The 12,674-nt window shown below is 34.8% G+C and overlaps 1 protein-coding gene across 3 annotated transcripts; it reads left to right on the top strand.

Annotated features, from left to right (window-relative positions):
• The first annotated feature begins 1,443 nt into the window (after positions 1-1,443).
• LOC126703704 (protein NLP8-like) lies at positions 1,444-9,474 on the top strand. Of its 3 annotated transcripts, none has more exons than XM_050402760.1 (7): positions 1,444-1,920; positions 2,129-2,183; positions 2,354-3,521; positions 3,816-3,860; positions 3,970-4,683; positions 7,210-7,330; positions 7,910-9,474. In XM_050402760.1, the coding sequence occupies exons 3-7, from the start codon at positions 2,574-2,576 to the stop codon at positions 8,992-8,994; spliced, it is 2,913 nt and encodes a 970-aa protein (XP_050258717.1). In that variant the 5' UTR covers positions 1,444-1,920; positions 2,129-2,183; positions 2,354-2,573; the 3' UTR covers positions 8,995-9,474. The 3 variants fall into 3 exon arrangements, with proteins under 3 accessions (XP_050258717.1, XP_050258719.1, XP_050258718.1); XM_050402762.1 differs by having other exon boundaries at positions 2,349-3,521; XM_050402761.1 differs by having other exon boundaries at positions 2,062-2,183.
• The last annotated feature ends 3,200 nt before the right edge of the window (positions 9,475-12,674 follow it).

The following is a 12,674-nucleotide window of genomic DNA, read 5'->3' as shown; positions in this document are numbered from 1 at the left end:
ATTATTATTATAACGAATGGATTTATTCAAAAAATGTATAATAAAAAAACACTAACAAATTTCATTACATCACAAATAAAATATTATGTTCAAAATGTATATAAATAGTCAAAAAAAAAAAATCCTGTTTCTTATCAAACGAAGCAATCAGGGATAAATAATTTTTGTACTCTATTAATAATATATATATATATATTTTTTTTAAATTTGGTATAACTTTAAAGGGTATTAACTAAACTTAGATAAAAACCTTTCGAATTCATACCCACACACGTACACATGCACTAACATATTATGATTATTTTTAATAACATTTGTGCATATTTAGAAGATTATAAACTAGATTTGAGACTAGATAGATGCCTTTTGGTCCTTTCAAAAAATCTTGGCCATGAATTTAGCCAATGTTACTGGGATTTGTCTAATTACACTTTAGGTTAATACTGTATTTAATTAGCCAAGTCTTTGTCTCTTAAATAAAAGATATATCTAGCATATTTTTATACTTTAAATTCCCTCTTCTTCTTCTTCTTCTTATTATTATTACTATTTTTAAACAGTCATTGATACCATTCATTTTTTTGAAAGTGAAAGATTAGATTCAACTTGTTACTTGTGAACAATAAGAAAATCTCCAAATAATTAAGGAATGGTTTTAACTTTTTGTACTTTCTTCCATCCATCCTTTTCTTACCTAAAAAGAGAGAAAGAGGGAGGTTTTACTTTTGTCCATGTATAAGTCTCTCATTTTCTTTTGTTAGTTCCTATTGGGTTAATTAGGATATTGGATCCAAAGATGTAGTTTATCATATAAGAAACAAAGAAGAAAGAAATATATAAATATATATATATATATATATATTTGCTAAAAAAGAAAAGAAAAGAGAAATATAAATCAATACTCCTTCTGTCCCAATTTTTTTGTCCAGTTTAAAAAGTCAAATATTTTAAGAAAATATTATTTATTGTCTTGTCTGCCTTATAAAAATATATAAGTTTACAAAACTACTCTTAAATAAATTTATCAGCTTTTTAAAAAAAAATAGTTGCTCTTAATGAGGCAACTAAAAAGGTGTCTCAATTAGATTGATCTTTTAAATATTTGTTAGTTTTTTTTTCAAATAGTTTTAAAAATAAAGTAGGGGTATACTAGGTACATTAATAAATTAATAACTTTTATTTTTAAAAACAGAATAATATTTTGAGATATCTCAAAATAGAAAATGGAATAAAGGACAAACAAACTGGAACGGAGAGAATAACATAAAAGTAGATACATAATGGTAAGGAAAAATCCCATCTTTGTTTTTCTTCAAATCAAATGGAGGACAATAATGGAATCACAACTAGGTCCCACCATATGATAATCCTTAGATCCAAACAATACTTTTGTCCAAAAATAACAATCATATGTTCATATACATACACACGAATACAATTCATTTGTTTTCCTTTCAAAAACTCTCACTTTGCGGAAGTTTTAAGACTTCCTAGCAATCACCATAGTAATTAGCTTAGCTCCCCCCAAAACACAAAAATACAATCACAAAAACAAACAAACTTTCTATTCTTAGAAAGTCTCTGCCTGTCTTCCTCAAAAAAAAAAAAAAAAAAAAAGTCTCTGTCTGTCTCTGCCACCACAAGTACAATTCACTGACTCCGGACTCGGACTCGGACTCGGACTCAGACTCAGACTCCAACGAGCCGTTACACTGAATTCCCTCCCCTTAGGGTTTCCATTTTTAGAATCTATTCTCCTGTGTCACTCTTTCAGTCTCTCTCTCTCTCTAAAAAAGTCACTCTCTCTCTCTCTCTCTAGAAAATTCTTGGACTTTTGGGATTTGGACCCAGTGAGCTCGCCGAATTTCGAAGTTTTTTGGACAAGAACTCATAAAGTTTGAGACTTTGACATACTTAAAGGTCGGTTCTTTGCTAATTACTATGTTCGTTTTTGTATTTGGTATTTTGGGTGTCTGACTTTGGTCTCTAATTTTCCTGTTTCATTCGTTTCCACTGAATTCCAGCTTAATCTCAATAGCTTTCGGTTTGTTTTGTGTGTAGAATAGGATAAATCTGAAGTGGGTTTTGCGTGTTGTTGCTTATTGTGAACTGTGGCCTTTTGGTACAGTGAATTGCGGCGAGTTCGGTGGTCAGCGTTCAATTTTTGAGTTAATCTTTTTGAGGTTAGTGTCCTGTTGCTTTTACGGAAAAGTTAATTGAATGATTATGTTAGACAAATTAATATATGGTAGTAGGTGATTGGTTGTTATTATATAATTTTTTTGGTTATTTGGCTATTGTTTTGATGTTTGGAAGTAGTGAGAAGTTTGATTTTGCATTGTGGACAGTGCAGGTTTTGTACTGTTTGAATTTGGGAAAGGCTTGTTTTTATTGTGAAATTTTGAGTATAGGCGGTGGTAGTCGGTGAAAGACAGGTTCATGAGAAGCTTTAAGGGTCTTAGTATGGAGGACAGAGAAGATAACATAGAAAGGAGAATTTTTTTGAGCCACTGTCAATTTATAGATCTCTAGTGTTAGTAATTTCAATTGGGAATTTGGTTTTTGATCTGAAGATGGATTACCCCCTTTCGCCTGAAGGAAAGGGGACCGGGTTTTGGCAATCTCCAAGACCTCAGTTGGAGAATTCAGTATCATTTGAAGGATCAAGGAGCCTGAATTTGGAGGATAGCTTCTCGGATCTCATGAATTTTGATACGGATGCTGGATGGTACAATAGCCCCAGTGCAACAGATCAGATTCTCACCTCTTATGGGTTGTCGTCATTTCCATCAACCCCTTATGGTGTGTCTTCGGATGCTTTGAATTTCTCGGAACAGAATGGTGGTGCTTTTCCTGTTAATGAAGTTGGTGGAACTTTCAATCCCGTGGGGAATTCTTTCCATTGTGGAGAGAAATTGATGTTTGACCAAATGGACATGCAATATGGGTTCTCAGTGGATTCGAACGATGCAAATGGCTTGGCAACTGCACAAAATAATTGTTCTTTTCCTCAAAATAGTGGCTTTGATATGGGAAATTGTATGATACCTAGGCCACTTAGTATGTCAGTTGATGAGAAGATGCTTAAGGCATTGTCTTTGTTCAAAGCTTCATCTGGTGGGGGTATTTTGGCACAAGTTTGGGTTCCCATGAGGCTTGGTGATCAGCACATCTTAAGCACTTGGGAGCAACCCTATTTGCTCGATGAAATGCTTGCAGGGTATCGTGAAATTTCAAGATCGTTTGTTTTTCCTACTGAAAGGAGATCAGGTTCATTCCTTGGGCTTCCTGGTCGTGTGTTTATCTCCAAAGTTCCAGAATGGACTTCAAATGTTAGTTATTACAATAAGGTTGAGTATCTGCGGGCAGATCATGCAGCTCAGCATGAGGTCCGTGGATCAATTGCTGTGCCAGTTTTTGATTCTCTTGAGATGTCATGCTGTGCTGTGTTGGAACTTGTCACTACCAAAGAGAAGTCCAATTTTAATGCAGAGTTGGAAACTGTTTGCAATGCGCTCCAGGTTAGTATCCCTTTTCCTTTTCTTTACTGCTAGAATTTTCTTTTAATCTTTTTGTTTGTTATCCTGTGTTAAATCTTTTGGCCATGTTCAAAACCTCATAAATTACACCATTAGATCATCAGTGGAAAGTTCTGCTTCAATGCTATGAAGCAGCTCCTGTATCATTTCTTGTAGGTGCATTTCCAGAAAATATTCTACAAAATAAATTACTTGTATTCTTTGCATGAAATAGTATTAAATTAGAAAGGGTTTCAAAATTATTATTAGATCTGCTCTGATTGTGGCACTCTGCAGGCTGTGAAATTAAGGACTACTGAACCTCCTCGACTTCGTCCCCAGGTACAAATCATTTGTCTTCCCTGCCCTCTTCCCTGCATATACCTGTTTTAGTATCTATTAAGTACAGTGCTATTTTGGTGCTTCTAATAAGTAATTATGTTATTTGCAGTGCCTGTCAAAGAACCAAAGAGCTGCCTTAGCAGAGATAATTGATGTTTTACGAGCTGTGTGTCATGCACATAGATTGCCACTGGCTCTGACATGGATACCTTGTTATTACACTGAGGGAACTGATGATGAAATGGCAAGAGTACGGGTTAGAGAGGGCAACACAAATTCTAATGAGAAATGTATACTGTGCATTGAGGAAACAGCTTGTTATGTGAATGATAGAACGGTGGAAGGTTTTGTTTATGCATGCCTGGAACATCATCTTGAGGAGGGGCAAGGTATAGCTGGGAAAGCACTTCAATCAAATCATCCCTTCTTCTACGCAGATGTGAAGAATTATGACATAAGTGAGTATCCACTTGTCCATCATGCGCGCAAATTTGGTTTGAATGCTGCAGTCTCAATCAGGTTAAGGAGCACCTACACTGGTGAAGATGATTATATATTAGAGTTATTTCTCCCTGTCAATATGAAGGGGAGTGCAGAACAGCAACTCTTGTTGAACAACTTATCAGGTACCATGCAGAGAATATGTAAGAGTTTGAGGACAGTTTCAGATGCAGAAAACCAAAACTTTCCGCTGATGGCTATGCCTGGGGAAAACTCTCAGTTGACATCATCAGATAATGGTGTGAATTCAACCGAGAAGATGCCATCGGAAGTGTCTAACACAAGAAATGATATAATTGAACCAGATAGTCTTCATAAGCAAGTAATGCTCTTACTCACATCCTCCTTTCTTTTTTCTTCTTTTTCTTTTTTATTTTTTTTTATTTTGGGGGGGGGGTGGGGGGGAAGTTGGTTTGTGGGGATGCGTGTTCTAACCCTTTTGAAACTTAAAAGAGCATGCCTTGGTTAATGGCTAGTTACGTGCATAACGTTCTAGCATCAATTGTTCCATGGAACTCTATGGTTCCTAATATATTGCAATTGTACCAGTGGGATGTGGGTTTATCCTTGTATTACTAGGTTAACTATTGATGAAAGTAGTAGGATACTTCATACTTGTCGCTTTTATACTGGGGAGCAATTTATTTTTTATTGGGTTCTGTAGAATTTGATAGATAACAAACTTCTTCTTTATCCCTTTGTTGATACCCTCTAATGATATGCATCAGACCAATAGATTGTCTGATTGAAAAGTAAACATATACTACTCTCCCTAGGATATACTTTTTAGTTAATATAGCTGTAGCAATGTTGCATTAGGATTTAAACATACTGAGCTGATATTAGCTTTGCACAGCTCACTAAGCTCAGCTTTGGTTTGTTAAACTTCTGAAGAGCCCAGCTTGGGCTTGTTTTGTATTATATGACCTTGTGCTGGTTCTTGGTCTGAGCTTAGCTTTTCACTTAAGAGGTTCATTTGGGAACGTCAAAAAATATTTTAGGGAAATGAACCTAGAACATGAAAAAACCAGGTGAGTATATGAATGCCTGATTTTCTTTTGCCTGATGCATATTGTTGGGTTCTGTGGAACATGATGAAAATAAAGTACGTTGCTTACTCTAGAATGCGATAGCGAGGGCTGAGGTTCATTTAGCACATGTTAGGATGTGGTAAAACTGGATAATGTGTTTTCGTTCTAGCTCTCATTAGTTCATTCTGGAAAACCAAACATGGAGCATAATTTTTGACCCCAAATTATCATTTGTGATAGACTTTAAAATTGAGCAATCAACACCTAAATTTTTACAATAAACGCAAATAGCCCCATACCCTTTAAAATTGGTGTGAAAATTGATATTTCTTTAACATTTGAGTATCATGTTACTCTATATCAAATTAAAAAAATATATTGTATTAAACAAAACTGCCATATAACTTTGATAGTCACATTCTAAAAATTCCCAATTTAACCTCAATTTTCAACAGCAAGGGCCTATGTGTATTTTGGGTTTAACTTTGGAGATTAATTGTTTGATTATGAAGTTATCACATGCTAAAAATGCCCAATTTAACCTCAATTTTCAAAAGCAAGGGGCTATGTGTATTTTTGGTTTAACTTCGGAGGTTAATTGCTTGATTATGAAGTTATCTCATGCTAAAAATGCCCAATTTAACCTCAATTTTCAACAGCAAGGGGCTATGTGTATTTTGAGTTTAACTTCAGAGGTTAATTGCTTGATTTTGAAGTTTAGGGAGACACCACAAATCACCTGATACTTCAGTGTGGAGAAATTCAGTTTGCCCAAAATAAAGAGAGAAAATGTTGGAATATACACAGACAGGCACAAACCCGCACATGGTATTATCAAAGCCATCTTTGACTAAGTGGATGTAGGTTCAACTCTTAGTTTTACAATTTCTTCCAAGCTTCCAAATTTCTTCTCTTCTAGTTGCAGGTATTGGTTGCATTTTATGTTTTAGCCTGTTCTTTCTTGGGCCACATTCCTAACAGATTAAACTTTTGGGATGATTGGTTTCCTATCTATTTATTTTTAGTAAGTTACACAGATGTGTCTGTGGGTCTTGAACCCCTGATCTTACCCTCCATCCTGTTCTTGAAGTGGGAGTAAGAGCCATTTCAGCTAAGTCATAAGCATTCTTGATTGAGTATAGGCTGGCAGCCTCATGAAATGTGATGCAATAACTATGAGAAAATAAGCTTGCTGGTTTCTCATGACACAGATAAGGGGAAAATTGGTGTCCTTAATGTCCTTAATGCACTCTGAACTAACCCCTGTTCACTTCCTTAGGACCATCGCACAATATTGTTTTGGATTTTCACCATTCTCAGCTATGGAGCCTTTGTTTTCTCTCACTGATAAAGATGCTTCTTTGTTGTTTTATCTGTACATACCTTTATGTGTTTTTATATACATAGTTATATTTCTTAGCCATGCTCAAGTGATAAAGGGACTTCCTTCTATCTGTACTTGATATATATGAAGGTTGGTGGTGTTATGGCATTTTATGCTGAGTGAGCGAAATTACTAGGAGATGAAAATTAATCCTGTGTGATGATCTCATATGCCTTCATATTACTTGGTAGTTATTAATTATGCTATTAGGGAAATCATAGGACGTAAATGACCTGGATCCTGCCATATTTTATGAAGCATTTCCCTCAAGCATTCATTAGTCATAGAATGGAAAGCAAAATGTAGGAAATGAAAATTTTGACGACTCCAAAAATTTTATTCTAGCTTCCTGCAGAGATTTGTATTTACTTTGTGTATGATTTTGAAGAGCTTGTGGGATTTAGTTCTTAACTGTTTCTTATAAATCTTGTAGGCAACAAGTGGATCTAGAAGGCATGAGAAAAAGCGAAGTACAGCAGAGAAGAATGTGAGCTTGAGTGTTCTTCAGCAATACTTCTCTGGAAGTCTTAAGGATGCTGCAAAAAGCATAGGCGGTGAGATTCATTGTCCATGTGTTCTCATTTCTTAGTGAATTGTTGCAGTTATTCTAGGTTATTTTGCTTTGGTAATCATCAATTTAAAGTGAGGACTAAATTACAGGAAACAAATTTAATGGTATTGCTAATTGTTTAGTTTATAATGTTATATTGCTAAGTTTTTTTCCTGTAAAATTATTAAAAAGTCGGGTAAATATGGGCTTGTACATAAAGTTCTGACTAAGGCTTGCATGTAGTATCATTTGCCTAACATCCATCACCATCTATTTAGTTACAGTGGGAAGGTTCATTTAGTCCTAACTTTAATGTTATAAGAATTGTTTAAACTGTATTGTGTATTATCTAGAATTACAGATGATAGCTGGAGGACTCTTATTTAGGGTAGGTAAACAATGCTAACTTAAAGGCTTAGCATGGAACAATATGAAGGATCAAGAGGAATTTGTAGTAATAACCTTCTATAGAACCCTATTGCTGAGTTTACATAAAAGCATTGTTTAAATATTTATTTAAAAGGAACCTATGAATAAAATCTGGTATTCATCTTCTTCTTTCCCCTTGTTTCTATGTCAATAGTTTGCCCCACTACACTGAAAAGGATTTGCAGACAACATGGAATCTCTAGATGGCCATCCCGTAAGATAAATAAGGTGAACCGTTCCTTAAGGAAAATACAGACTGTGATTGATTCTGTTCAGGGGGTGGAGGGAGGATTGAAGTTTGACCCAAATACTGGAGAGTTTATGGCAGCAGGCTCCATAATCCAAGAAACTCTTTCACAGAAAAGTCTTTTCCCTGACAAAAACTTGTGTGTCAAAAATGCTGAGCTAGCCACCCAAAATGCAGTTTCAGTACATTCAGCACCTGGATTTGATGGCGTGAGTTCTCTAATTAAGCTGGAAGAGGATGACTGTTCCATGGGTTTAAACCAAGTAGCTCCTTCAAGGGGTAAGCTCAATACAAACACATGTGGAGAAGAACTAAGGAAATCCAATGCTGTACCATGCCAGCAGGCTAGCCTTGAGACAGCTTCTCAGGCTTCTCCTGAAAGTGTCTCCTTGGCCTCTTATCTTGTGAACACAGGTGAAAAATACAGTCTGAACAAGGACAGCTTAAAATTAGAAAATTCTGACTGCCACTTTGTGTCTCTGAGCTCATTGGCTGCCGGTGATGATATAGATACTGTGATCGATGTGGATGATGGGATTGTTGAACATAACCAGCCTAGTTCTTCAGGTATGACAGACTCATCAAATGGTTCTAGTTCAATGATGCGTGGCAGTTCATCAAGCTCTCAGAGCTTTGAGGAGCAGAAGAACTCTAAAGTCAAAACAAGCTGTGTTGATAGCGGATCCAAAATTATTGTGAAAGCTACCTACAGAGAAGATACAATCCGGTTCAAGTTTGAGCCTTTGGCTGGGTGTTTCCAACTGTATGAAGAAGTTGGAAAGAGATTCAAGTTGCAAAATGGGACATTCCAACTCAAGTATTTAGATGATGAAGAGGAATGGGTAATGTTAGTAAGTGACTCAGATCTTCAAGAGTGTCTTGAGATTTTGGATGATATTGGCACACGAAGTGTCAAGTTATTAGTTCGAGATATGCCTTGTAGTATGAACAGCTCTGGCAGTAGCAACTGCTTCTTGACAGGAGGCTTATAATATTTGAGTCTGGCTTTTGTAGTATTTAGGTCAATTCTACATGGTCCTGCAGGTTCTAGTTCATATGCACGGAATTCTGCAAAGGTGAGAGGCATTCTGTACAGTTGGCCCCCATATCTCTGAAGTTTATATGCTTTTTCCTTCTCCACTGTCAATTATGATATGAGACATTAATGTGTTTTGGGTTAAGATGCTGATAATTTCAAAGCAAATCCCATTCTGAAGTACAGTTATGTCTCTTACATGTTTGCTGTTGCAAGAACATAAGTGAAAAAGAGGAAAAGAGCATGTGGGTCATGTGGAAACCCCTTCTATGACTAAGTTCATGTATAGGTCTGTATATGGTAGAATTGGGAATATAGGTTGTTGTAGTTGCAGAAGGATTCATGGTATGATGTTCTGTAGTACCCTAATCAGAGTCTGTATAGAGATTTTACATATGTTTAAATGAGAGAATAGATGGCTTAAAGCTGTTGATTTTGTGCTTTACACTACATGACGAAGAAAATGACAAATTTACTTGTTAGCAGTTCAGGCTTCTGAGGGCATTTTGATTGATCTCCTATGAATGAGACCATTGTATGTATTTGGGCGTGGTGTATCACATCTATGAAAGGACATCACCATATGCTTAATAATTTAAAATCCATTGTAAACTTTGTCTGATAAAATCTATAAAATCAAGGTAATGTTTTATTATTACCTTTTTCACAGCTTGTTAAGATGACATGTTTTGATTAGGGAAATATTGTTTTTATATAGTTCATCACTTTATATAACATTTTATTACCTATTAATCACAATTGTTCACGTCAGCAATTGAAAACATAATGAAAGATGTTATGTCATTGTAAGAGCAAAATAAACAGCCAAAAGTAAGCAAGGTGAACTTGGGGAAAAAGATGAAGAGAAGATGGATTCAAAGGCCCAAAGGAAAGGCCATTTTGCAAAATTATGGGCTGTAAACGTAAGCATCTGAAGACCTTTTTTTCTTTTTTCACAACCCAGTTAGCAAAGCTTGGAAGTTGGAAGAGAGTTTCAGATGTCCATTTAACGGATTTGATAGCCCAACACATTAGTTGATGAAGAACTTATAGTATCGAGCACTTGGTCCCTTTAGAGAACAAAAAATGTTGGTGGAATTATTCTGAAACCACTGTCTTTTCACGGCTATCTTATGTGAGAGATTGTAACTGACGGTCTATAACTTTTATAGGAATTTACTGTTTTTTCTCTACTGTTAAGTTAACCACACAAGACAACTGTGAAAAAAGGTTATAATCCTAGAAATAGAATTATCGAAATTGAGGGCAACTAAGGAGTGAGCCATCATGGATGCCAAGTAGGGTGACATTGAATTTTGCTATACTGAAAATTAGTGGTGTCAGTACCACAAAAATGGTCTATTAGTCCTGTCCATGCACCTCAAATAGCTGTGCTTGTGTCAAATCAAAATTCACACTTACCTTAAAATAAGGGACTGCTTTGAGTATTAAATTAAGGGTACAATTGCACAAAATTACATTTATTTTGATGGAAAATAATTTTTATGTTTAGCATAATAGAAAATGTAAGTTGACAAAATATGTTTTATGTATCAACAAAAAAACAAGCCTAAGAAAGAGAAAAACGTTTTTTTTTTTTTTTTTTTTTTTTTTTTGGGGGGGGGGGGGGGGGGGGGAGGGGGGAATGTTACATACTTAATATACTACCACAAATATATTTCACACCACAATAAAATTTCCTTCAATGGTAACTTCTTTATTCTCTCTGTTAGCCCATTCCCTCTTCACATATTAACTATTGAATATTGATCACCATTGATTAATTATTGACCAATTATTGTATTTTTTCCAAAAAATATTTTTTACTCACACAAGTCATCTTTCCTACCTATTTTTCACGTATATTATGAGTTTGAGATATTTTTTCCCATTTCAGCTTGCAAAATGATCCAAAAATATTATATTCTGTTTTCTTATTTGGGGTTTACTTCATGTATTAAAGTTGCAAAATAAATTAATTGTTTTCCATGCGAACTAAACTAGAAAAAAGAAAAAATGTTTATTTTCAAGATTGCAAATAAACATTAGAAAACGAGTAATTTTTCATAAAATTGTCTCTTGTGAGAGAATGTCGAATAATTTATCCATAAATGTATTGCGCATGAGCGTGAATAAAGAGTCTCAGTTTCTAATTGTCAATTGCTACCTCATGAGTTTTGCATTCCTTTTTAACCGTGCTTAAGATTACGTCCATATAATTAAGTACTCAATGCACATATAGTTTAAGATTTCACCATTTTAATTCCACAAAAAGATAAGCCATTAATTTTTTAAATTCCCAGTCTTTTTTGAGTTGGATTTAAATTCCATATGAACAAATATAAAATAAAACATTTCAGTTGCAAATGAGTGAATGACAAAATATAAAGTCTGCTTTATAAGAAAATTTAATTTCCAAGGTATTAAATCCCATGATTAACCAAAAGTCTTGTAACTCAACTGGTTGACATTTTTCTTGTGTTTTCAACAGAAACATCTAAGGTTGAAATCCCCCCCCCCCCAAAATAACAATGTATCCAAAAAAAATCCCATGATTGAATTATTCAAACGAAAGCCTTGGTCTAGTCTCTAGTGGTGTGTACTAACTCAAAAATTATGAAATTGATTGGGTTTAGTAGACTTTTTTTTTTTTTTTAATAATTTTAATTTTTATAATTAAGAAATTATTATTAAAACACATTGGAAACCAGTAAAAGAACTGCAACCCACCAGACCTGAAGGTCTGAAATACATCAGGAAACAAAAAAAAAAAAAAAAAAAAAAGCCTGCAGAGCCCCAAGACAAGCCTAAGCATTCTCATCAAGTATCCCAAAAGCTAAAAATGCTATTTTTTAACATCTCATTCCAAAAAAACACACTACAACAAAGATGTTATTCTTAAAATTATTAGCATCTGAGCTACAGTGGATTGCTATCTATGACAGTCCACTATAGCTCAAATCTTAAAAATATAATACTATTTTAATTAAAATATCTTTTCTCTCTCTCTCTCTCTCTCTCTCTCCTTATCTTTTCTTCTCACCTTCTTTTTCATTTTCTTCCCTTTCACCGGTCTCCCTCTTCTCTCTCTTTTTGTCTTTCCTTCTCATTGGTTCTCTCTCTTTCTTCCTCTCTCCAACCCTCTCACCCTTGCCGTCTCTTGCTCGTCCCTCTCTCTCTCACCAGTTTCCTGTGGGTGAGTCACAGTGCGTTGGCGACACTGTGGGTCACCTGGTCACGATGGGTCATGGGCTATAGTTTGGTGGTGGATCAGATTTGGTGGTGGCTGAAATTTTGTGGGTAGCAGAAAAGATGAGATGAGAATAAAAATAATTATAAAATAATAAAAATATTAATATTTTAATGAAATGGTAAAAAATATAAAACATTTGATACTGGATGTATTGTAAAGTGAGTTGTTAATATAAATAAAGTAGGTTTTTGAGATGATAAATGTTAAATTTTTTAAGATCCTTTAAAGCACTTGTAACAGTAGAGCTACATATATATTTTTTACCTTCATTGCTACAGTGCACATCTCTCTATGGCTGTGCACTGTAGCTGAGAGCTAAAAAAAAAAAAATTATTCTCACTTTCTATTAAAATATTATTTATTTTTCTTCTTTTTTCCTTTTC

Source organism: Quercus robur, chromosome 10, assembly GCF_932294415.1.
Source record: "Quercus robur chromosome 10, dhQueRobu3.1, whole genome shotgun sequence".
Lineage (NCBI taxonomy): Eukaryota > Viridiplantae > Streptophyta > Magnoliopsida > Fagales > Fagaceae > Quercus > Quercus robur.
The sequence above is the reverse complement of the archived record's forward strand: the minus strand, read 5'-3'. Positions and strand labels throughout refer to the sequence as shown.